Below are 22,039 nucleotides of genomic sequence, written 5' to 3' on the forward strand. Positions count from 1 at the left end.
CAATAAAAATTTGTTGAATTATTTAAAAAAATAAAGTAACAAATGTAATGAGACCAGTTGCTGGGACACCTATGTGTTCATGATGGGCACAATCTTTGCCTAGTCCAGAACTGAAAGGAAAGCTCAATTGTAATGAGAAAGTCAGAGTTCCTGGGGAGGATAGAGTTCAGGGAGAGACTTTGGAAAAATCAAAGTCAGCATCATTGCGGGAAGGGTGTCAGGCCATTGCTGCTTCCAGCTCACAGCAGAAATTATCCTGCACTTTTAATGGGCCCCTGAACTTTTCAGTTCATTAGTGACTTGTGGTAGCTGTGGCTCAGGTGACCTCTTTCTGGGTTTCCCGGGAAGATCATCCTCCCTTTACATCTGCACAGCCTTTTTCTAGGTGAGTGAGAACAGTCATTTGGGTCAGAGGTGAGTCCTGCAGACTCCTGGAGCTGGTCTTTCTCTACAAGGCAACTGTGCAATGCCTCTGGGCTGAAGCATTGATTTCCTCCCATTTTCAGTTCTCACCAGTGCTGCCAGGATAGAAAGCACCTGTGCAGAGTGAGTGGTCTGCAAATGGTAATCTCAATTACTTATTATTTCTAGAAAATGAATTGGAAATAAGCCCACTATGTGGTACACCTTTCTGCTGTAACGTTTGCAATCACAGAGGTCTTTTCTAGCTGTTATTTGTGACTTAAAATGGTTTGTTGAACTGATGACTGTTATCTCTCAAACCGTGGCCTGCCCGTAACCAGACTGGAAAGGCAGCTACACCAAGACTTGGGCAGCTGAGCCCACGCTATCTTAGCCTTGGGGGCCTCTCCTTTTAAATCCTCTTATGTCCTTTCTCAAAAGAGTCCCCTGCCCTCTCCCCTCCACCATGCCTTTCCTGCTTCAGTATAAGAAACTGCTGTTTTGTGCCTATTTTCTTGTTAACAGGATTCTCTCATATCCTGTTTGCATTTAAGGTTTCTTTGTCCCTGCTCTGTGATACCCACTGGGCTTGCTGCCTTTATTTTTCCAGTGTGTAGTAGTAGAGTGTCCATGAAAGAAGCAAACTGTTGGAATGTATAGTTATTCTTCTTATTACAGGGATGTGTGGTTGTGATACATGTGCGTATGTGATTATCAGTGGGTGTTAGGGAAAAGAGGTCTTCTGTTAAATAGAATCATGATGGAAGAATCATAATCCCTAACACATGTTGTTAATATGTTTTAGTAAAGGAATTAGACCATACTTTTGTTTTGTGCATTAAGCTGCTAGTTATCCAGGGCTGAAGGCAGAAATGATTTGTCCCTTTTTTTCCACTTTGAGTTTATGTTTCTCTTCTGTCTTCCCATGAGTTTATGTTTCTTTTCTGTCTCTCCATCTAACAACCGTCTTTGTTTCCTGAGAAATCAGGGTTGATACACAAAATTACCTGTATTGAAACAGAGCTTCCAGAGTTTCACTTTTCACAGGCATACAAAGAGCCTCTTCAGCCTGGGTGTGTTATAGATTCACTGAGTAGGATTAAGCACATGGTCTGGAAGAAAGAGGTTTTGTTTCTAAGAGGTGTTGTTAGAGACCTGCATATTTGGCAAGTGAATAAATCTGTGACTGGGTAGGAGGTAACTGTAGTTCAACCACTGCCTCAAATATAGCAGCTCAACAGACACTCCGGGAAAACAGCTCTCAAAGGATGTTTTGAAGAAACAAGAGCCTTGATACAAAATAACGTGACTCCTTCACTGCTATCCGCACACCATTGTGATGTGTGGTACTGAAAGCCAGAGGGACTGTGTACTGAAATCCATAACCCTGGGGTCACTACATTAAAAGCTCTGACCCATTCAGCAAACTCTCTCTTAAATTTCAAAGGGGATTTTAAAGGGCTGACAATAAAATGAGTCCTTTCTGTGTACTGTAAAATGGCTTACTGTGTGTGTGTGTGCCAGTGTATAAACATTTAAGCACTTACTGCTGAATTAGAAACCCAGGTTTCAATTGCTTCCTATTACTGAAATCACGCGGAAAGGCTTGGAAAAATAGAGCAGGGGCTGTTAAGGGTTTTTGAGCTGGTTTTCTCCCTCCGCCCCTTTTTCCTTCTTTCCTCTCATCCCTCGTTCCTTCCCACCCTCTCTGCCCACAGAGCACTTACACTTCGATGAGTTCAAATTCTATCTTTGTTTATCTGGTGTATGACTTTGGATCTGAACTTCATTATCCCCATGTGCAAAATGGGGATAATGCTTCTTATTTCATGAGGTTGTCATGGTGATTAAAATGAGATAATATAATAACCTGGTCATGGAGGTACAGACATATTTCACTCCCTTGCTTCTTCTGATACGGCTGCAGACGTGTCTTTTGTTCCCGTCCCACTCTCTCTGGATTTCTGCTTTTCCCCCTTTCTTGGACTCTGTTTGCCTTGATTTCTGTTTGTAAGTCTCTTTATTTGCATGTATCTCTTTCCGTGTGTCTCAATACTGATGTCTCTGTGAGCAGCAGTGTGTCTTTATGTGTGTGCCTCTCTGCCTTCTGGTATATGTGTCTAGTTTATATAATTTTTTTTTTTTTGCTGTGTGTGTTTGTGTATATGTGTGTTTGTGTGTGTGTGAGAGAGAGAGTGACAGAGAATATCCCTCTGTGTGCATGCTTCTTTGTCACTGTCTTTCACTTTGTGTGTGTTGTGGATCTCTGTGCTGTGTGAATGTGTCTCACTTTGCATCTCTGTGTGTGTGTGTGTGTCCAGCTCTCTGAGTGTCTCTGTGTTTCTCTCACATGCGGTGGGTCCCTCTCTGCCTCTGCATATATCACTCTGTTTCTATGTTTCTGTGTATCTCTATTTCACTCTGTCCCTTTCTCTGTTTTGTTCATATTCTCTCTCTCTCTCTTTCACTTTCACTCTCTGCCTTTCCTGCTTTCTATCTGTGTTTTTGTCTCTCATGCACTCTCTCAGATTCTCCAACTCTGTCTCTCTGTGTCTTAGTCTCTGCCACTCTGTGACTTTCTCTTGTGTATGTACATATGAAGGTGCTATGTGTTCATTAGTTCATTTAATCGTACATGTATTTATGCATGCTCTTCTCATTCTGTCCCCAACACAGCTTAGATATCCAGTGACAGTTAGGTAGTAACTTCATAACTCAGGAAGAAGTGAAAGGAATAGGAATTTGTTCTAAAGAAGCCTTCAGGGACTTTCCTCGTGGCGCAGTGGTTAAGAATCCACCTGCCAATGCAGGGGACATGGGTTCGAGCCCTGGTCCGGGAAGATCCCACATGCCGCGGAGCAACTAAGCCCATGCGCCACAACTACTGAGCCCATGCACCACAACTACTGAAGCCTGTATGCCTAGAGCCTGTGCTCCACAACAAGAGGAGACACTGCAATGAGAAACCCACACACTGCAACAAAGGATAGCCCCCGGTCGCCACAACTAGAGAAAGCCCGCATGCAGTAACGAAGACCCAACACAGCCAAAAATAAATAAATTTATTAAAAAAATTAAATTAAAGAAGCCTTCAGGAGACTTATGGACAGAGAGGAGATTCTTTAAATTATAGATGGACATTAGGAAGATTTGGTTGTATTTTAGATGATTTACCACTAATTTCACAAATCACCTTCAAAATGGACGCATATAAGACCAAATATAATTAGCAACCTCAGACCCTCCTCTTAATTTCCATAAACTCCAGGGTGACGTTTGAAGGCTCCCTTTGCCAATCTTGATGATTTTTTTCTTCCATACATTTGTTGTTCTGCTGACCCTCCTTTTCCATTTCCCTGACCATAATCTGGGTTCCTCCTCTAATCATCTTTTATCTGGACCACTTTAGCTGCTATCTCTGACTCCTGCCAACCTCCCAGTCCATCGTGCCAGTTGATGCTATTACTTCAGGCTCTGCTTGATCCCTTCCCTTGGCTTCCAGTCATCTTCCAGGGTTACCAAGAGAGCTTCACAACATCACTACCTGGGTAGGATTTTTTAAAAGGCTCATCTGAACAATATTTTGCCCTCCTACCAATATGCTCAATGAATATAAGAAACTCTACACCTGCTTTACAAATAAAGCCAACTCGCATTTATTTCCAATGAGATAAAGCATTTCTTAAGAAGACATAGAATGAACTTAAATGGGAATCTGGATGAGGAAGCTTCACCAATTTGTAGCACCAGTGTGTTGTCCAGTTTACCTGCTGGTGCTTAACGCATGTAAATATTAAGTTGATTTTTTTTTTTACTTTTTATTTTTATAATTTAGGGCAGAGGTCAGCAAGCTGTTTCTGTAAAGCACTAGATTAGTAAATATTTTAGGCTTTGTGGATCATGCTGTCTCTGTTACAACTACTTAATTCTACCTCTGTATTGCAAAAGCAGGGTAGACAATCCATATAAATGGGTGTGACTGTGTCCTAATAAAACTTTATTTACAAAAACAGGAAGTAGGGACTTCCCTGGTGGCGCAATGGGTAAGACTCTGCACTCCCAATGCAGGGGGCCTGGGTTCGATCCCCGGTCAGGGAACTGGATCCCACATGCATGCTGCAACTAAGAGTTCACATGCCACAGCTAAGAAGCCAGTGAGCTGCAACTAAGAAGCCCGTGAGCCGCAGCTAAGGAGCCCACCTGCCACAACTAAGACCCAGTGCAACCAAAAAAAAAAAAACAAAAAAAAACAAACAGGAAGTAGGCTGGATTTAGCCCCTGCTAACCCTTGATAACATTTATGATAACACCTTATTGTGTATTATATATCTTTTAGGTAAAGTTTCCATTCCTGGGCAAACTAGTTTTTTTAAAACTTCTGTTTATCTCTCTCTCTCTCCATTATATATATACATGTGATTGTGTGTGTGCCAAAAATAACTATAGGCATGTACTGTATGTGGAGCAGTGTACAGTGAAGCGGAGGCAGAGCGGCTCCGCAAGCTCCTCTCTCTCCACTTTGCCATAGAGAACCCCTGACTGGCCGCTGAGGGCGAGCCACACATACGCCGTCATGCCCGGCAAACCCGTGAGGTCACTATCATATGACAAAGGCTTTGCTGCAGTTCATCTTCCTCCCTGTGTACTTTCTGTTTGCCTTCCTGGAATTCTGCTGCGTCACAGAAGCTGGAAGTTCTGATGTTCCATTGAAATCACAATGGAAAGTCTTGACTTGACCGGCTCTTCGTACTGCAGCCAGGAGTCAGTGCTGTGCCTCTGAGGTGGGAGAGCCAACTTCAGGACATGCTCCACAAGAGACCTCCCAGTTCCATGTAATATCAAATGGTGAAAATCTCCCAGAGATCTCCATCTCAACACCAGCACCCAGGTTCACTCAACGACCAGCAACCTACAGTGCTGGACACCCTGTGCCAAGCAACTAGCAAGACAGGAACATAACCCCACCCATTAGCAGAGAGGCTGCCTAAAATCATAATAAGTCCACAGACACCCCAAAACACACCACCAGACATGGACCTGCCCACCAGAAAGACAAGATCCAGCCTCATCCACCAGAACACAGGCACTACTCCCCTCCACCAGGAAGCCTACACAACCCACTGAACCAACCTTAGCCACTGGGGACAGACACCAAAAACAACGGGAATTACGAACCTGCAGCCTATAAAAAGGAGACCCCAAAAACAGTAAGATAAGCAAAATGAGAAGACAGAAAAACACACAGAAGAAGAAGGAGCAAGATAAAAACCCACCAGACCTAACAAATGAAGAGGAAATAGGCAGTCTACCTGAAAAAGAATTCAGAATAATGGTAGTAAAGATGATCCAAAATCTTGGAAATAGAATAGACAAAATGCAAGAAACATTTAACAAGGACCTAGAAGAACTACAGATGAAACAAGCAATGATGAACAACACAATAAATGAAATTAAAAATACTCTAAAAGGGATCAATAGCAGAATAACTGTGGCAGAAGAACGGATAAGTGACCTGGAAGATAAAATAGTGGAAATAACTACTGCAGAGCAGAATAAAGAAAAAAGAATGAAAAGAACTGAGGACAGTCTCAGAGACCTCTGGGACAACATTAAATGCACCAACATTCAAATTATAGGGGTTCCAGAAGTATAAGAGAAAAAGAAAGGGACTGAGAAAATATTTGAAGAGATTATAGTTGAAAACTTCCCTAATATGGGAAAGGAAATAGTTAATCAAGTCCTGGAAGCACAGAGAATCCCATACAGGACAAAACCAAGGAGAAACACGCCAAGACACATAGGAATCAAACTGTCAAAAATTAAATACAAAGAAAACATATTAAAAGCAGCAAGGGAAAAACAACAAATAACACACAAGGGAATCCCCATAAGGTTATCAGTTGATCTTTCAGCAGAAACTCTGCAAGCCAGCAGGGACTGGCAGGACATATTTAAAGTGATGAAGGAGAAAAAGCTGCAACCAAGCTGGTAGATTACTCTACCCAGCAAGGATCTCATTTAGATTTGACGGAGAAATTAAAACCTTTACAGACAAGCAAAAACTGACAGAGTTCAGCACCACCAAACCAGCTTTACAACAAATGCTAAAGGAACTTCTCTAGGCAAGACACACAAGAGAAGGAAAGACCTACAATAACGAACCCAAAACAATTAAGAAAATGGAAATAGGAACATACATATCAATAATTACCTTAAATGTAAATGGACTAAATGCTCGCACCAAAAGACACAGGTTGGCTGAATGGATACAAAAACAAGACCCATATATATGCTATCTACAAGATACCCACTTCAGACCTAGAGACACATACAGACTGAAAGTAAGGGGATGGAAAAAGATATTCCATGCAAACGGAAAACAAAAGAAAACTGGAGTAGCAATTCTCATATCAGACAAAATAGACTTTAAAATAAAGACTATTACAAGTGACAAAGAAGGACACTACATAATGATCAAGGGATCGATCCAAGAAGAAGATATAACAATTGTAAATATTTATGCACCCAACATAGGAGCACCTCAATACATAAGGCAAATACTAACAGCCATAAAAGGGGAAATCGACAGTAACACATTCATAGTAGGGGACGTTAACACCCCACTTTCACCAATGGACAGATCATCCAAAATGAAAAGAAATAAGGAAGCACAAGCTTTAAGTGATACATTAAACAAGATGGACTTAATTGATATTTATAGGACACTCCATTCAAAAACAACAGAATACACATTTTTCTCAAGTGCTCATGGAACATTCTCCAGGATAGATCATATCTTGGGTCACAAATCAAGCCTTGGTAAATTTAAGAAAATTGAAATTGTATCAAGTATCTTTTCCGACCACAATGTTACAAGACTAGATATCAATTACACGAAAAGATCTGTAAAAAATAAAACACATGGAGGCTAAACAACACACTACTTAATAACGAAGTGATCACTGAAGAAATCAAAGAGGAAATTAAAAAATACCTAGAAAGAAATGACAATGGAGACACGATGACCCAAAACCCATGGGATGCAGCAAAAGCAGTTCTAAGAGAGAAGTTTATAGCAATACAATCCTACCTTAAGAAACAGGAAACATCTCAAATAAACAACCCAACCTTGCACCTAAAGCAATTAGAGAAAGAAGAACAAAAAAACCCCAAAGTTAGCAGAAGGAAAGAAATCATAAAAATCAGATCAGAAATAAATGAAAAAGAAATGAAGGAAACGGTAGCAAAGATCAATAAAACTAAAAGCTAGCTCTTTGAGAAGATAAACAAGATTGATAAACCATTAGCCAGATTCATCAAGAAAAAAAGGGAGAAGACTCAAATCTATAGAATTAGAAATGAAAAAGGAGAAGTAACAACTGACACTGCAGAAATACAAAAGATCATGAGAGATTACTACAAGCAACTCTATGCCAATAAAATGGACAACCTGGAAGAAATGGACAAATTCTTAGAAATGCACAATCTGCCAAGACTGAATCAGGAAGAAATAGAAAATATGAACAGACCAATTACAAGCACTGAAATTGAAACTGATTAAAAATCTTCTAACAAAAAAAGCCCAGGACCAGATGGCGTCACAGGCGAATTCTTTCAAACATTTAGGGAAGAGCTAACATCTCTCCTTCTCAAACTCTTCCAAAATATAACAGAGGGAGGAACACTCCCAAACTCATTCTACGAGGCCACCATCACCCTGATACCAAAACCAGACAAGGATGTCACAAAGAAAGAAAACTACAGGCCAATATCACTGATGAACATAGATGCAAAAATCCTCAACAAAATACTAGCAAACAGAATCCAACAGCACATTAAAAGGATCATACACCATGATGAAGTGGGGTTTATTCCAGGAATGCAAGGATTCTTCAATATACACAAATCAATCAACGTGATACAGCATATTAACAAATTGAAGAAGAAAAACCATATGATCATCTCAATAGATGCAGGGAAAGCTTTCGACAAAATTCAACACACATTTATGATAAAAACCCTGCAGAAAGTAGGCATAGAGGGAACTTTCGTCAACATAATAAAGGCCATATATGACAAACCCACAGCCAACATCGTCCTCAATGGTGAGAAACTGAAAGCATTTTCACTAAGTCAGGAACAAGACAAGGTTGCCCACTCTCACCACTGTTGTTCAACATAGTTTTGGAAGTTTTAGCCACAGCAATCAGAGAAGAAAAGGAAATAAAAGGAATCCAAATCGGAAAAGAAGAAGTAGAGCTGTCACTGTTTGCAGATGACATGATACTATACATAGAGAATCCTAAAGATGCTACCAGAAAACTACTAGAGCTAATCAGTGAATTTGGTAAAGTAGCAGGATACAAAATTAATGCACAGAAATCTCTGGCATTCCTACACACTAATGATGAAAAATCTGAACGTGAAATCAAGGAAACATTCCCATTTACCATTGCAACAAAAAGAATAAAATATCTAGGAATAAACCTACCTAAGGAGACAAAAGACCTGTATGCAGGAAATTATAAGACACTGATGAGAGAAATTAAAAATGATACAAATAGATGGAGAGATATACCATGTTCTTTGATTGGAAGAATCAACATTGTGAAAATGACTCTACTACCCAAAACAATCTACAGATTCAATGCAATCCCTATCAAACTGCCACTGGCATTTTTCACAGAACTGGAACAAAAAATTTCACAATTTGTATGGAAATGCAAAAGACCCCGAATAGCCAAAGCAATCTTGAGAACGAAAAACGGAGCTGGAAGTTCAGGTTCCCTCACTTCAGACTATACTACAAAGCTACAGTAATCAAGACAGTATGGTACTGGCACAAAAACAGAAAGATAGATCAATGGAACAGGATAGAAAGCCCAGAGATAAACCCATGCACATGTGGTCACCTTATCTTTGATAAAGGAGGCAGGGATGCACAGTGGAGAAATGACAGCCTCTTCAATAAGTGGTGCTGGGAAAGCTGGACAGGTACATGTAAAAGTATGAGATTAGATCACTCCCTGACACCATACACAAAAATAAGCTCAGAATGGATTAAAGACCTAAATGTAAGGCCAGAAACTATCAAACTCTTAGAGGAAAACATGGGCACAACACTGTATGACATAAATCACAGCAGGATCCTTTTTGACCCACCTCCTAGAGAAATGGAAATAAAACTGAAAATAAACAAATGGGACCCAATGAAACTTCAAAGCTTTTGCACAGCAAAGGAAACCATAAACAAGACCAAAAGACAACCTCAGAATGGGAGAAAATATTTGCAAATGAAGCAACTGACAAATGATTAATCTCCAACATTTATAAGCAGCTCATGCAGCTCAATAAGAAAAAAACAAACAACCCAATCCAAAAATGGGCAGAAGACCTAAATAGACATTTCTCCAAGAAAGATATACAGACTGCCAACAAATACATGAAAGAATGCTCAGCATTATTAATCATTAGAGAAATGCAAATCAAAACTATATTGAGATATCATCTCACATCAGTCAGAATGGCCATCATCAAAAAATCTAGAAACAATAAATGCTGGAGAGGGTGTGGAGAAAAGGGAACACTCTTGCACTGCTGGTGGGAATGTGAATTGGTATAGCCACTATGGAGAACAGTATGCAGGTTCCTTAAAAAATTACACATAGAACTACCATACGACCCAGCAATCCCACTACTGGGCATATACTCTGAGGAAACCATAATTCAAAAAGAGTCATGTACCAAAATATTCATTGCAGCTCTATTTACAATAGCCTGGAGATGGAAACAACCTAAGTGTCCATCATCGGATGAATGGATAAAGAAGATGTGGCACATATATTCAATGGAATATTACTCAGCCATAGAAAGAAACGAAATTGAGCTATTTGTAATGAGGTGGATAGACCTAGAGTCTGTCATACAGAGTGAAGTAAGTCAGAAAGAGAAAGACAAATACTGTATGCTAACACATATATATGGAATTTAAGAAAAAAAGATATGTCATGAAGAACTTAGGGGTAAGACAGGAATAAAGACACAGACCTACTAGAGAATGGACTTGAGGATATGGGCAGGGGGAAGAGTAAGCTGTGACAAAGCAAGAGAGTGCCATGGACATATATACACTACCAAACATAAAATAGATAGCTAGTGGGAAGCAGCCGCATAGCACAGGGAGATCAGCTCGGTGCTTTGTGACCACCTAGAGCAGTGGGATAGGGAGGGTGGGAGGGAGGGAGATGCAAGAAGGATGAGATATGGGAACATATGTATATGTTTAACTGATTCACTTTGTTATAAAGCAGAAAGTAACACACCATTGTAAAGCAATTATACTCCAATAAAAATGTAAAAAAAAATAAAAAATAACTATATCTGTATATTTTGATCTTGCTACAGAGCTTCATATATTTTTTATATCATTATTATAGATAAAGGAATCATATTATTTTCATATATATATATGTATATATATATTTCCATGCTCATGATTTTAATCTGGTAAATAAAAATCTGAATAATGTCACTGAAACTAGATTATATCTCAATAAACTGAAAATAACTAATTTATATCCCTTATATCAATTGTCATTTGTATTTTACTGTTTTAGGAGTGCATGCATATCAACAACAGAAGAAATATGCATTTTCTTTTTTCCCACAACACTAAGTAATGAATCTGTTGATCTTTCTTCATAGTCCTCAAAGCATGATATTCTGTGCTTTCTTTTAAATGAAAGGAAAATAGAATAAATATTTAAATACTTTAAATAAATACATATCTTGAGAGTTAAAAACATGACTTTGAAATTTCTAGACAAAAGCCTTATCCTAGTTTTGATGATTTTATTTTCTATATCAGTTGAATGACTTTGGATGAATATTATTATTTAGTAAGCTTGTATAGCTATATATCCCACACAGGTTAAAGTCTATGGAATTTGGTGTGTCAACCACCTTCTTATTGGTTTTCCAGAGTGTGCCAATTCATTTTATAAATAATACTTGCTAAAACTCATCTCTAACCTGAAAAGCATCCAAGAATCATGCCATATAAAAGATTGTTCTTTGGACTTCCCTGGTGGTGCAGTGGTTTAAGAATCTGCCTGCCAATGCAGGGTTTGATCCCTGGTCCAGGTAGATCCCACACACTGCGGAGCAACTAAGCCCGTGCACCACAACTACTGAGCCTGTGCTCTAGAGCCAATGAGCCACAACTACTGAGCCCATGTGCTGCAACTACTGAAGCCAACGCTCCTAGAGCCCATGCTCAGCAACAAGAGGAGCCACCGCAATGAGAAATGAGAAGCCGCAACAAAGAGTAGCCCCCGCTTGCCACAGCTAGAGAAAGCCCGCGTGCAGCATTGAAGACCCAACGCGGCCAAAAAAAATTAATTAAAAAAATAATAAATAAAAATAAAAGATTGTTCTCTGTTAAAGCAGAATAAATCCTTAGATTTTCAACACTACTGTTTTATATATGAAAATGGCAGTGAAAAATCCAAGAGCTAGTTCCATGCCAGGTCGGCAATACTGGGCATGCCCGTGGGAGTTGGAACCAGGACAGAATTGCTCCTGGTAGTATTTAGTGGTAGAAAATAATCCTCTGTCTTGGAAGTAGCTACTTTGATTGAGTGAGGTTTTTTCTTTGTTCGTTTTGTTTGTTTGTTTTTTTCTATCAGTGGAATATTTACCTTAAACCCTTAAGGGTTTAAGGGTCTAATGAAATCCACAAGTCAGATTCTGATGTATCCACACCTCGGCTCTTATTTTATTTTTTTAATTTAATTTTTATTTTATTAAATTAGTACTTTTACAATTCTGAAAAATCAAATAGTACTTTCAAGAAAACAATACCCCCTCGTATCAATACTTGACCTCTAGAGGTAAACATATTTAATTATTTTAAGATATTTTGGGTTTTATTTACTTCCATATTTCTTAATAAAACATGTATGTTACTATTTCTTGATTTTTCAGTCTTAACTATCATCTACCTGGCTTCTTACTCACATATTCACACACATATGTTTCTTCTCCCTCTATGGCACCAATCTAATTATGATCATTAAAATACTTTGATAATAAGTTTTTTCATTATAAAAATTATATATATATTATTCATAGCTGACACATAATGTATTTAAAATATAATAACAATTTTTAGCTTTTTATTACTGAAAATAATTGACTTTTTAAATTTTGCTTTCTAAATGCCTGTTACTAATTCATCTCTCCATCTTAGCCCAAATTTCTGAATATGATTTAACAACACTTCAAGTATTTTTAATCAATTTTATTTATTTTCTTCTTGAAGATATTCCCCCTGGTTGTCATAAAAAAAATGTCATTGTCCTACCAAATGTGAACAATATTCTGATTTCTACCTCTGTAGATTAGTTTGGCTCTGAGATCTCACCATTTAGTATTCAGGCTTGCATTGAACTTACTGTTTTCAGTAGATTCCTGCATCTGAAATGGTATCTGGTTGGGCTTCTCCAGAGAGTGTCTCCAGTGTTTGACCAGTGTGCAGAGGTCAGACTCCCAGATGTATTATCTGAATCAGGGTGTCTAGGGGTGCAGATGCTTCTTAAACAAATTTCCAACCAAGTCTTCTGCCTTCCTCATTTTTTTGTTGTTTCCTTGACACTCTTAGGAGCATGTGTTGCGTTCCCAACTGTGGGCTTAGATTTCAGAATTAACTACTCTGCTTAGTCTCATGCCTTTTATCTATTCACCTTTCAGTTTGTGAAATTACCTTTCTTTCACATTCTCTTTTTTCTTGAGAGTTAATAGATTAAAATCTCCTTTAAGACAGAGAAGGAACTAAGGTAAAGAATGTGTTCATTGGACCATTTTTAACTGTGTCAGGGACAATTGATTTCTCTATTATTGTTGTCTATTTATTGTTATTTCTTGTTATTTTGTATTACTTTTGTAAGGTTGGAGGTACTTCAAAAGGAATCATGGATTTACCATGACTAAGCTGATATTATATTCTTACTCTAATTTTTTAATTGAGGTATAACTGACATAAAACATAGTTTCAGGTGTAAAATGTAATGATTCAATATACTGTATATATTGCAAATTGATCACCAGTATAAGTCTAATTAACATTCAACACCATACATAGTTGCAAATTTTCTTTTTCTTGTGATGAGAACTTTAAGATTTACAGTTGACCCTTGAAGAGCATGGGTTTGAGCTGTGCATGTCCACTTATATGCAGATTTTTTTTCAGTAGTAAATATCACAGTACTACATGATCTGCAGTTGGTTGCATCTGTGGATGTGAAACCAGTGATACTGAGAACCAACTAGAAATTACATTTGGATTTTCTACTTCATCTCCATGTCCCTAATCCCTGGTTGTTCAAGGGTCAACTCTACTCTCTTAGCAACTTTCAGATATGCAATTCAGTATTGTTAATTATAGTCACCACGCTGTACAGTACATCCCCAGGACTTATTTATTTTATAACTAGAAATTTGTACCTTTTGACCCCCTTTACCCATTTTTGCCCACTCCTCACCCTGCCCCTGGCAACCACCAATCTGTTCTCTGCTCAGGGTTTTGGGTTTTTGTTTTGGCTGTTGTTTGTTTTTTTTAGATGCCACATATATGTGAGATCATACAGAATTTGTCTTTCTTTGTCTGACTTATTTCACTTAGCATAATGCCCTTAAGGTCCATCCATGTTGTCACAAATGGTAAGATTTCATTCTTCTTTATGACTGAATAATATTCCGTTGTGTATATACCACATTTTCTTCATTCATCTATTGATGGGCATTTAGGTTGCTTCCATGTCTTGGCTATTGTAAATAATGCTGCAATGAACATGGGGTGCAGTATCTTTTTGAATTAGAGTTTTTGTTTTCTTCAGATAAATACCCAGGAGTGGAATTGTTGGATCATATGGTAGTTCTACTTTTAATTTTTTGAGGAGCCTCCATTCTGGTAAGGAAGAAAGCATATTTCAGGAAAAATAAGACTTCAGCATCTCAAATTTAGGAAGCGATTTTGCCAGATATAGGGAAATAAAGCTCTATTACTCTGGACCAGTGTTAGTTTCATTAGCTATTGGACTTAGTTCTGCCATGGACTTACATGATACTTTTTTTACTCCTTTGCATCATTGCACACATGCAACTTACTTCTGGATGGTTGCTATTTAAGTAATAGCAATGAAAGAAAAAATTGGGAACTGGAAATAATAAATTACTAGTAAAATCTTTTCTTCTAACAGAGAGAAGGAGAAAAGGATCATCGGGTACGTTTGGCAGTTGGAAATGGCATACGGAGTGATGTATGGAGAGAATTTTTAGACAGATTTGGAAATATTAAGATGTGTGAGCTTTATGGAGCTACTGAAGGAAACATTTGTTTCATGAATCACACTGGGAAAATTGGATCAGTTGGGAGAGCGAATTTCCTTCACAAAGTAAGTAAAATATTTTCTTTACAAAAGAAATATATTGAGATCTGCTAACCTCTCCTCTAGACTTTGTGCTTGTAAATTATGCTAAATATTATCACCTTTTTTTTAATTTGAGAACTTCTATAAATAACATAGTGGCCTCTAGATGAACTGTGGTGCCATAGACTGTGAAAACCTCAATTATCTCCCATCTTTTCCCCCTGTCATATGGGAATAATAATAGTTAGTTATTTTGTTCAGTTTTCAAATTTAATGATATAATATATAAACAAGCATAGGTCCCAATATATATTAATTTGACTCCATTTTCTGTTTTTAATCCACTATTTCTACTTTCCATTCATTTTTATATCACTCAAAAATTATATGTAGGCTTCTAATATATGGTTTCCTTAAAAACTATGTCAAGATATCACTAAAATTTTTAAAGTAGCCAAAAAATTACCTTCTTAGGAGTAAAAGGCAGCTAATTTCTCAATAGCAACCATGGAAGACAAAATATAGTGGACAGATATCTTCAACTTGTTTGGAGGAAATAATTATCAAAATAGAATTTATATTCAACAATAATATTTTTAAATAATAAAAATGAAAATTTTAAAAAAGTATCAAAATTTATATAACCTCAAGGGGAGATAAACAAGTCCAGAATCATAGTAGAATATTTTATTTTAGCTCTTTACTATTTGATAGAACATGCAAAAAGTTTTTTCAATGACATAATGTATTAGAATAATACAATAACTAAACTATTTGAACTAATGAACATATATAGGACACTGCATTTAAAAACTGCAGAATATCCATTATTTTTAAGCGTTTATCACACATTCACAAAGATTACAGGACTACATAGGGAATTCCAGCAAATTTCATAGGCTTGAGTATATATGGATTATGTTCTCTGACCACAGTTTAATTAAGATAGAAATGTTTAAAATAACAGCTAGATCATCTCCTATATATTTGGAAATGAAACATCTCTAAATTTCTGAGTCAAAGAAAAAAATCATAATAGAAAAATAGAAATAGAAAATAATTTAAGCTGAATCATAATGAAAATGTTACATTTCAAAGCTCAGATAAGAATAGCTGAAAATTAGTGAGCTAAATATCCATTTCTGTAAGTTAATTTTAAAAAACAACTAAAATAAACTCAAAGAGTATAAAAGGAAGGAAGTAATAAAAAGCATAATTTAAAAAAGTAAAAAGAAACATTTAGTGAGGATTATCAAAAGTGATAAAAGTATAATTTTTAAAGAGTAAAGAAATAGATTCAAAGCTGGTATAAATTGCCCTAATGTTTGAAACTTAAAGAAGGTACAAACTATTTTTATAATGCGTTTTATGGGACTGTGAGGGTCTTGTTGACATTTCAGAAATACATGTGTGTTGCAAACAAAAATAATTGGGGGAAAGTAAGTGCTGATATTACCGAGTATTATTACATTCTTTACAGTTAATTTTCTCAATGGATTGCACTGGTTCCGTTAAAAATTTGGTATTCATAATTAAAGCTTTTTGGTGAAGCTGAGTCATTCCTAAGTAATCATGTAATAGGAATACAATGAAGATTTGTATTTTGTATTACTGGCTTGACCTCATTATAATTTTCTAATATCTTAAAGTCCCTGTCAGACTGTTATAATGTCCATAATGCAGGAAGTTATGATTGTCTCCAATTTATTTGGGCAACTTCTGATTTTTTTTTTCTGTTTTTTTTTTTTTTTTAGTTTGAAAATGAAAAAAAGTACGCAATGTCATATGAATTCTAGTCTTTTATCATTTCATTTGCATGTTGTTTCATCACATAGCAGGTAATCAGAAAAAAATTGGACCAATAACTGTTTCATAACTATGTGAGGAGATTTAAGTGCGTCTCTCAAAAATTTAAACTTATTGGAGGCTTACACTTACCATCTGAGAGAGGAATCAGCCTCTAAATGGAGATAGGATGTTAAAACCGAAAGAAAAAGATGAAGCAGCAACAGAGTTCCTCTAACCCAAATGTCCATCTTCTGTGCTATGCTTACTATTTAAATGCATGAAACAGAAGGGAGGTGTGTCCCATATATGCCCCCAAAGCAAAAAATATAAAAAATTTAGTGACAGTGCATTTGAGAGACAAATCCAAGTAAAAACTGGGGACTGCCATCTCCTTTTCTATGCCCAGTAATAATAATTGGGAAGGAACAAACATGAAATCCATAGAGGAAATAAAACTTGAAAGAAAGGGAGAAAATGAATCTAAATAAAAAACAGCTAAAAATATATGGATGAATATCAAAATAATAAGTCCCCCCAAATGGCCAGAAAATGTTTAGAAAAACAATTTCCCATAGGTTCAAAAAATTGTAATAATATTCTCTTTAAACATAAGAGCTCAAAGGAAAATGCAAGGAAATCATAGATCAACAAATGGAGTTGGAAAGTAGGCATGCTCAACCCAAAGGAAAAAGAATAAAAGGGAAAAATGAAAATATTACAGAGTTGAACACCACACTGAAGGACTTAAAAATAAACAGGACTGAAAACATGGTTAGCAAGATGGATGGGATTAAGGAGTCACACAGATGTAAAGAATAAGCAAATAATAATATAAAATAAATTAGAAAGGTAAATTTTGAAAGCATAGACAATGATCTGACATGTGCTTCATTCATGTTCTGGTAGAAGAAAACAAATCAAAGTGAAAAAAACTATTTGAAACCTAATAGAAGAAAACTTCCTGAAAATAAAGATTTGAATCTTTAGCAAAAGAGCAGATTATGTTCCAGGGGGAAAAAATATGGTACAGAATGATCATCAGGAAATATATATATTCTGGTGAAATTACTGAACGTAAATTAAAGAACCATAAGAAAATGCTAAGGCAGAAAAAGCAAAAGATGTACAAAGTATATGGTGAAGATGGGAAATGTCTCAGGCATCTTTCAAAACAAAAACATTACACTCAGTGCCCCCCCAAAAAGAGCATAATGTTTTCACCTAAGAATTTCAGTTCTAACAAACTTGTCCTACAAGTCCAAAGGCAACAAAGTAGTGTTCTCAAACTTTTAAGAAATCAGAGAATATAATTCCCATGTACTTACAGGAATATACTACTTCTTTATATTCACTGAATGAAAAATTCTAGTGAACCTGAAGATAAAGCAGTTTAGAAATTGAAGGAACCACCTTCAGTTGAAAGGTTTGCTTGAATCCACTTAAATATAGAGGACTGAAAAGCTCTGAATTATGTTTATAGATCGAATGGAAGTATAAATCCTGACACTATAAAAATACTTATAACTAAAAAAAATGAGAATTGTGTGGGAGGAGAGAAGAAGGTATAAGTATTGATTATCTCATCTTTTATGGTGGTAAATCCATAGATACAAAGTAAAGATAAAGTATGAGACTTATTAAAAAGGTTCCTTTTGCTCACATTTGTATAAACTTTTTTTATTGTCTTAAAGTAGGCATCTTTTAGAGACTAAGAAATTTAGCCAACTGTGAAGTTAGAAAACAGTTCACGTGGGACCACCTTCACATCTAACATCAGTTGCAGCTTGGGAGTCCCTAAGACCACCTTTAAGTTTGATAATTCACTGGAAGGAACACAAAACTCACCAAAAGCCATATAATAGTTACAGTTTATTACACCTAAAGGATATAGATTAACATCAGTTAAGGGAAGGAACATCAGTCAAGGGAAGGCCAGGGTAGAATCCAGGAGGGTACCAAATGCAAGGCTTCCAGTTGTCCTCTCCTGTGAAGTCAGGAGGATATTACTCTCCTGGAATTGATGTGTGACAATACATGGAATATTGCCAACTCAGGAAGCTCACCCAGCCTTGATGTCCAGAGTCTTTTGCGGGGGCTCAATCTTTTAAATCTAGTTGGCTGCCTCTGTGGTCAACCTCCACCTCCAGTCCCTCAGGAGGTCAATCTGGGTGACCCAAAGCCCCAACCCTGCATAACATTATTGGCATGGCTCAGAGACCCACTCTCAATCATAGAGTTACTATCTGGTTGCCCAAGGTCCTTAGGCAAATAAAAAGTCTTGTCCCTCATGACATTGTGAGAGATTATCTCCCAGAAGCTGAGAGCAAAGGCCTCTAATTAAATTTGTGGTTAAAGTTAAATTCTTTGACCCCATAGGGACTGGTATCTGTTATGCTAAACACACATTTTAGTTTAACTTTGGTTCCATTTTCTTTTGTTAAATTCAAGAAAATTTAAATTGATTGCATTTACTAGAATGGTGTGGTTTCATTTTTCATAAATTATTTTACTAATCAGTTTCATACCTTTCCCTCTATTGATTTAAATGCATTTGTAATGATGTTCATCAAATGACTTTCTTTATATATATTTATAATGTTTCCAGTATGCCTGACACAAGTGAGCACAGTGAACAAAACGCACATAAATTCCTGCCCACGTGCAGGTCATGCTGTATTGAGGAAGACAGAAAACAGACGAGATCAATAAATAAAATACAATCTATAGCACATACTCATTAGTGCAAAAGAGGAAAATTAAACAGGGAAAGGAGATTGTGTGCATGTGCATGTATATTGGGAGGCGTTTTTTGAAATTTTAGATAGAATGGCCAGGGATCACTTTGTATTGAGAATATATTACACCATGTTAAGAATGGTTTACTTTTGGTTAAAATTTGGGGAAATTTAACTTTTTCTTCTTATTTTTCTGTTTTACTTGATTTTTTAAAAATGATTATTTTTTAAATACAAGTCTGCAAACCATTCAGAAAACTATTCTGTTGCATAACAGTGCATCCTAGAAATGAGTATTCATAATGTCCCAAGTCTATATAATATTACATGTTACTATAGGTATATAAATGTATATTTATGATAGAGAGAGAGATGATAAGTTTATGAGTGTGTGTGTGTGTGTGTTTGTATATTTTAAGGGTCTTCTGTTTAAGGAAACAGAGAAACCACCCTTTACCTATGGTGTGGGATAAATGAGCCTGTACTGTATAGGTCAAAGCAATGTAGTATAACGCTGAGGCAAAAAAATCCTGAATTTGAATCACTGTACCTAGGGCTCTAGTTCCAGCTCTGCCACTACTTGACTTTTTGACTTTGACAAGTCACTTTCTTCTGGATTCAAAGTCTACTCATTTATTTATAGAGGAAATAATTTTTGTGTTCCCTTTCTAACTTCTAAATTTACAAATCTGAATATGCAAAAGCATACAGGTATGTGTGGGAACTCCAAGGGCCAGTGTGCACAGTCACATAGATGTATGCTGTACAGTTCTGGGGACCCATTTGTCTAGACTGTTACAAATGAGAACCCCTGCAGCTGTGTTCTGGCCATGTATACCTCTTCCTATACCTATACCAGTATGTGTATGTATACTATACATTTAGGAGATATTGAAGTGTGGCATCTGTTTCTTTATTTGTGTTATTATAACATAACCGTTTTTGTAACCTCATGGGTCCTCTTGAAGGCAGGAAAAAAAATAGAAATCCTTCTAGCTGAGACTTAATGCTCTGATCCAGGCTACTTCTAGAAGGTGCTGTGATATATTTAAATTTCATTTGTATTATAAAATTACTCAATTTCTGACCATCAAGTCCCCTGTATCTGATAACAGGCACACTGAACAGTGATTTGGTGTGGAATGAATCTTACCCATGCGTGTGGTTGCCAAATTAATGTAAAAGAAATAATGTTAAAGATGATATTACCAGTTGCTGGGCAAATTTTTCAAAATATAAAGCATGTTAAAACACAAGAGAGTAATAAACAGGACTTTGTTCTAGTTTGGCCGAAATGATAAATGCAGTTCCGGAACCTCTGGAATCTTTCTTTTGACCAGTCATTAGGCAAGTAGCCAATATCCTATTAGCCCAATTACAGATAAAGACCAACAAGATGCAAGCTTGCATTTTAATAAGAATCTTTATGTCAAGAGTAACAGTTTTTTTGTTTTGCTGTCTCTTTCATTGGCCCTCATCTTAAAATAGGATAATATTAATTTCTACCTTATAGGGTTTTTGATGATTAAATTAAAAGCTCTTAGCACAGTGACTGAGACACAGTAAGTACTCAATCAATATTAGTTGCTCTCAGACTTCCCTGGTGGCACAGTGGTTAAGAATCTGCCCGTGAATGCAGGGGATACGGGTTCAATCCCTGATCCGGGAAGATCCCACATGCTGCAGAGCAACTAAGCCCGTGTGCCACAACTACTGAGCCTGTGCTCTAGAGCCCACGAGCCACAACTACTGAAGCCTGAGCGCCTAGAGCCTGTGCTCCACGGCAAGAGAAGCCATCTCAATGAGAAGCCCGCACACCGCAACAAAGAGTAGCCCCCATTGCCCCAACTAGAGAAAGCCTACACGCAGCAATGAAGACCCAATACAGCCAAAAGTAATAAATACATAAGTAAATAAATAAATTTATAATATATATATATATAAGTTGCTCTCATTTGTATTTTAATTCAAACAATGAATTGTGATTGTAGTTACATGTTGACTTTCCTGAGATGTTTGTTTAGTCTTTGATAATAAATTTTACTATTACATTTATCTCATTAATTTTATTCATATTTTCCCATTTGTTCTTTATTTGTTTCTCTCCTTCTCCTCATGCTCCTCCTTCTCTCTTTCTCTCTTTTGTTTGTCCTTCCTAATTATTTTTTCTCACTTCATTTTATCACCTCCATTTTAGTTTAGTACGTGCTGGTTCAGCTTAATAAGATTGCTTGTTTAATTGATTGGGAAAACCTCAATTTTCTTATGCATGAAATGAGGGAGTTGGATTGAACCAATCTGCAGTTCTCTCCCAGGGTCAGATTTTGAGGATCTGTGAATCTGCATGACATGGTAATACGAACGTTACAAGAGCAGAGGAGCTGGAAATATTGGGGGTCAAGGAGAGATGTCCAATTAGCTTGTTTCCTGATGTGATGAGGATGTTCCAACAAATTTCCATCTTACACCACAACTGTGTACAGAAGTACTGAGGGTTAGTTTAAGGACATTAAATTGAAAGGCCTGGGGAAAAGGTCTAAGTAAGTGACAAAAACAAGTACTTTTGAGGCATCTAGTCCCTTTACAAGGGATGGTAAGTTAAAATACACAACACAATCCTTGCATTCATGTAGTTGACATTTTAGTTCTATTAAAACTTTCCATTTCAAGGGATGTTTGAAAGAT

At 36.8% G+C, this 22,039-nt stretch overlaps 1 protein-coding gene across 4 annotated transcripts in view; it reads left to right on the forward strand.

The window, feature by feature from the left end:
- Window positions 1–22,039, forward strand: part of SLC27A6 (solute carrier family 27 member 6) — a 64,272-nt gene that overhangs the window by 31,517 nt on the left and 10,716 nt on the right. For all 4 annotated transcript variants that reach the window (XM_060143505.1, XM_060143507.1, XM_060143506.1 and 1 more), the window contains one exon: window positions 14,661–14,855. In XM_060143505.1, coding sequence (XP_059999488.1) covers window positions 14,661–14,855 — 195 coding nt within the window. The remainder of the gene's footprint in view (window positions 1–14,660; window positions 14,856–22,039) is intronic.

The sequence above is a fragment of the Lagenorhynchus albirostris genome, chromosome 3, assembly GCF_949774975.1.
Source record: "Lagenorhynchus albirostris chromosome 3, mLagAlb1.1, whole genome shotgun sequence".
NCBI lineage: Eukaryota > Metazoa > Chordata > Mammalia > Artiodactyla > Delphinidae > Lagenorhynchus > Lagenorhynchus albirostris.